The sequence below is a fragment of the Fonticula alba genome (assembly GCF_000388065.1).
Source record: "Fonticula alba strain ATCC 38817 unplaced genomic scaffold supercont2.6, whole genome shotgun sequence".
NCBI classification, from domain to species: domain Eukaryota; order Rotosphaerida; family Fonticulaceae; genus Fonticula; species Fonticula alba.
In genome coordinates this window covers 992123-995856 of record NW_009242976.1, presented here as the reverse complement: position 1 = coordinate 995856, position 3734 = coordinate 992123, and the positions used below count along the sequence as shown (strand labels likewise).

At 62.0% G+C, this 3734-nt stretch overlaps 2 protein-coding genes across 2 annotated transcripts in view; both read right to left on the bottom strand.

Moving 5' to 3' along the window:
- H696_03885 (hypothetical protein) overlaps positions 1-1564 on the bottom strand; it is a 2406-nt gene extending 842 nt beyond the window's left edge. The window contains exons 1-5 of the mRNA XM_009497746.1: positions 1335-1564; positions 1170-1234; positions 947-1040; positions 433-764; positions 169-292 (exon numbers count right to left, since the gene is read on the bottom strand). Of these exons, the coding sequence (XP_009496021.1) occupies positions 169-292; positions 433-764; positions 947-1040; positions 1170-1234; positions 1335-1532 (813 nt within the window). The 5' untranslated portion in view covers positions 1533-1564. The remainder of the gene's footprint in view (positions 1-168; positions 293-432; positions 765-946; positions 1041-1169; positions 1235-1334) is intronic.
- Positions 1565-2616: 1052 nt separating this feature from the next.
- On the bottom strand, positions 2617-3734 carry H696_03884 (hypothetical protein). The gene is made up of 5 exons (XM_009497745.1): positions 3685-3734; positions 3473-3529; positions 3263-3335; positions 3091-3147; positions 2617-2947 (listed from the first exon to the last, which is right to left on the bottom strand). Exons 2-5 carry the CDS (start codon positions 3520-3522, stop codon positions 2792-2794), a joined length of 336 nt encoding a protein of 111 aa, XP_009496020.1. The 5' UTR covers positions 3523-3529; positions 3685-3734; the 3' UTR covers positions 2617-2791.

Genomic DNA, 3734 nt, shown 5'->3' with positions numbered 1-3734 from the left:
AGACAGGCGTGAGCGAGACAAAGAGAAAGACAGGCGTGAGCGAGACAAAGAGAAAGACAGGCGTGAGCGAGACAAAGAGAAAGACAGGCGTGAGCAAAATGAGACCCCGAGAAAGGGAGGTGGCAAGTGCCACATGCCAGGGGGAGCAAGCCCGCCCCGAGGACGCACGCCGAAAGTCTCGCAGAAACCAATGTAGATCGGGTAGCCAGGGATGGCATCAGTGCCACGCAGGCCACGGCGCTTGGTGTTGTTCAGATACAGCAGGCCGTAAACGACGCTCAGGCAGGCGAGCCTGAATCGGGAGGGAGACCAGTCCAGAAGCATTGGATGCCGGCACAGGGGGGATCAAGAGGGAGGTTAGTCATCGCCACGGGGCAGGGAGAGGAGACACGGCGAAGAAGGCGGGGGGGGGGGGGTACACCCTGCACGCACACAATGAAGAAGATCGCCCAGCCAGAGAGGGAGTTGTCAACCGGGCAGGCAGCCGAGGACTTCCAGTCGAACAGGTAGTGGCAAGTGTTCTCGAAGAGGAAAACCGGCCGGCCGAGGCCGATGGTCGGGTCGCACTCGAAGTTGATGATGGTCTGGCGCTTCTGGCCGGAGGACTTGCAAATATTTCCATTCTCATAGATCAGGGTCAGGATGCCCTCCACCACGCTGGGGACATAGTCGGTCATGCCGCAGTCCTCCTGCTGCAGGGGGTTGGTGTTGCTGACCTGCACCACACCCGTGCCCTTGCTGACGGGCTTGCTGAAGGTCTCATTCTGTGCGGTCGAGGAAGGGAAGGGGGAGGAGAGGGAAGAGAGGGTGAGGATTCCATCAAGAAGTGGCGCAGCACAAGTGAAAAGTGCCATAAGAGCGGGGAAGAGCGGGAAAGAGCGGGGAAGAGCGGGGAAGAGCGGGGAAGAGCGGGGAAGAGCGGGGAAGAGTGGGGAGGAGGGCGAACCTTGAAGCCCTTGAAGTGCACGTCGTGGCAAACGTTGATGTAGTAGGTGTAGTTGTGGTGAGGACTAAGAGCCGTGGACGCCAGCCAGTCGGTTCTGTTGTGTGCGTGCATGGGCATGCGTATGGCAAGAGCAGTGGCAAGGGAAGACAGACATCGGGGGGGGGGGGGGGTAAGTAGCGGAGCGACACGCGGCCAGGGGGACGGGGGCAGAAGGACAGCGCACCCGTTGGTCAGAGTGAGGGGGCTCAGATCGTAAAGACGGTTCTTGCTGTCCCGGATCGTGCAAGGCTATGGGTTGGGCAGGAAGCGGGCGAGTCAGCACGGGAACAGCGAGAGGGGCGAGTCGCCGTGCGGGAAAGACAAAGCCAGGTGGAGTTCGGTGACGCACCCCATCCTGCTTCTTGGCTAGCGCCGGGCTGGCCGCAAAGAGCAGGGCTCCAATGCAAAGGAGGGCAAAGAGGGACTGGCGCAGGATACGCATTGTCGCTGTCCGGAGGAAGGAGGGGGAGGAAAGGGAGAGGAAGAAATAAACAGCACAGGTGGAGACAGGGAAGGGGGGGGGGGAGCTGGGAGACGGGGGAGGCATGCAGCCCCGCGCCAGGCCGCCGGGGCGCCGGGATATCGGTGCGCGAAAAAAAGGCCCACTACCAGCGTATTGGGCTCCCTCCGCTGGAGAGACGCGCACACGCACACACACACGCGCCCGCCCGCCCGCCCCCCCCCCCCCACACACACACACACACACACACGTCCTCCAACGTAGACAAGACGGCGGCGCCGGGTGTGCCGCCCCCATGATCGGCCTGCTTACAGAGAAGATCGCCGCCACTAGAAAAAAGTCCCGACTAGTGCACGCATGCACCCCGCCAGCCCAGGGTCACAACAATGACTGGCATAACGCCACCGGGGCGCGGGACAGAAGGGGGGGGGGGGGGCGTGGGGCAGCCACAGGCGCGGGGACCGAGAGAGGTACCAACTAACCCGCCTCGCGTTCAGTCCACATTCGCAAGCCTGGGTCACAATGCCGCCCCGCCTGTGTGCCGGGTCTTGCGCGCATGCGCGAGAGACAGAGACACAGAGAGAGAGAGAACTAGAGAGAGAGTCGCCCTTGATCGACCTCCTGTTGCGCGGCGAAGGACCGCAGACGCGACATGGGCCAGGCTTTCCCGTCATGAGGAGCGGCAACAGGGCCGCTGTGAATGCCCCAGATTACCGCGATAAAAAAAAAAAGCAAAACAACCCCACACCCACACGAGGCCGCCCGGCCGGGAGAATGTCCAGCCGCCGCAGGGAAGCCGCTTCCTGCGCTTCCCCCTCCCCGGTCTTGGTCCGGAGGTTTCAATATCTGTCAACTTGATTTTCCTTTCACGCCCCCTTCTCCAGCAGGGTCGCCCATCCCCCGCCTCTCCCCCCTCCCCCCCCCCCCCCGGCCGCCAGAGTTGGACACACCGCCAACCGAGCATCCAAGAACATCGTCGCCAAGAAGGAGGGGAGGACGTACGGGCCGGGGGAAATAAAAAAGCCCAGGCCCAGGCGTGACCCGGCCCCGGTCATGACCCTTGGAGACGTGACAACAGGTCCCAACGAAAGGAAGCTTTGGGGTGTATTACAAGGACAGGGAAAGGGCGGGACAAAACAGGACGGCGGCGGACACGCGCCGGCGGGGGAAGGGGGGGGGGGGGGGGGGCCGGAAGATGGGAGCGCCTGTTCTTGCTGCTGCTGCAGCTGCTGCTTCGAGGCTCCTCGGGCATTCTTTCATTCCCATTTGCCGTGGGGGACCAGCAAGAACAGGGGGAGGAGCGGGCGGATTTATCGAAATTCACACGCAAACACATTCACATCGGCTCACTTCTTGAAGGAAATGAAGTAGAGGAAGAGAAAGAGGAAGAACACCAGCCCCATGACATACATAAACTGGGAAGCGTGCTTCGAGCGGGAGAAGACACGAATGCGGCTGATAGCGCTGCCGACCAGGTTGTTGGTCCGGTCGATAGTCTCGTCCTGGAAGGGGAGGGGAGAAGGGAGGGGGGCGGGGGGGAGATCATCAAACACGGGGGAGGCAGGAAGGTAAGTGGAGGGACGCGCCAAGGGAGAGAGATCCTGCACACCAACACACCCAGGCGGGCGGGGGAAAGGCCACGCACCATCTCGTCGAGCATAACATTCTGGCTTCGGACCTCGTTCGAAATCTCGATGGTGATCTGGGCACAACATCGAGCAGAGCGGGGCTGAGTCAGAGCCGTACAATGGTGACCACCCCTCGGCCGCGACGCCGATGGAACACGGGAGTGCATGGTAAAATGGCGAGGAGCGTACGTTCTTGAGTCGGGCGACCCGGGCGCTCAGGGCATTGATCCCCTCGGTGGTCTGGGCATTGAGCATATCCTCCCTAACAAAAAGAGAGAGAGAGAGAGGGAGAGAGACGGGTGTGAATGGTGAGAAACGCGAAGGCACCCATGCGGCAGGAGAGACCATGGGCAGTGAGGGAGGCTCGGCCTGGTGGGAAACGGGATGGGGTGCACGCACTCCATCTGACGGCCATACTGGGCCGCCTGGGGCATGCTCTGGCCGGACATGGCAGAGCTGTGTGGCGGGAGGGAGGACGGGAGAGGCAGAGGAGGAAGAGTGGCATGGGCATCATGGACCAGTGGAGAAACACGAATACGCAACACGTCAGGAGAGGGAAGAAGAGAAAAACATGATCATGGATCGGGACATAGGCAGGCGCCCACACGCACAAGTGGCTGGGGAGAGTGGTCGAGGAGGATCCGGTCGATCGGCCCCCCGG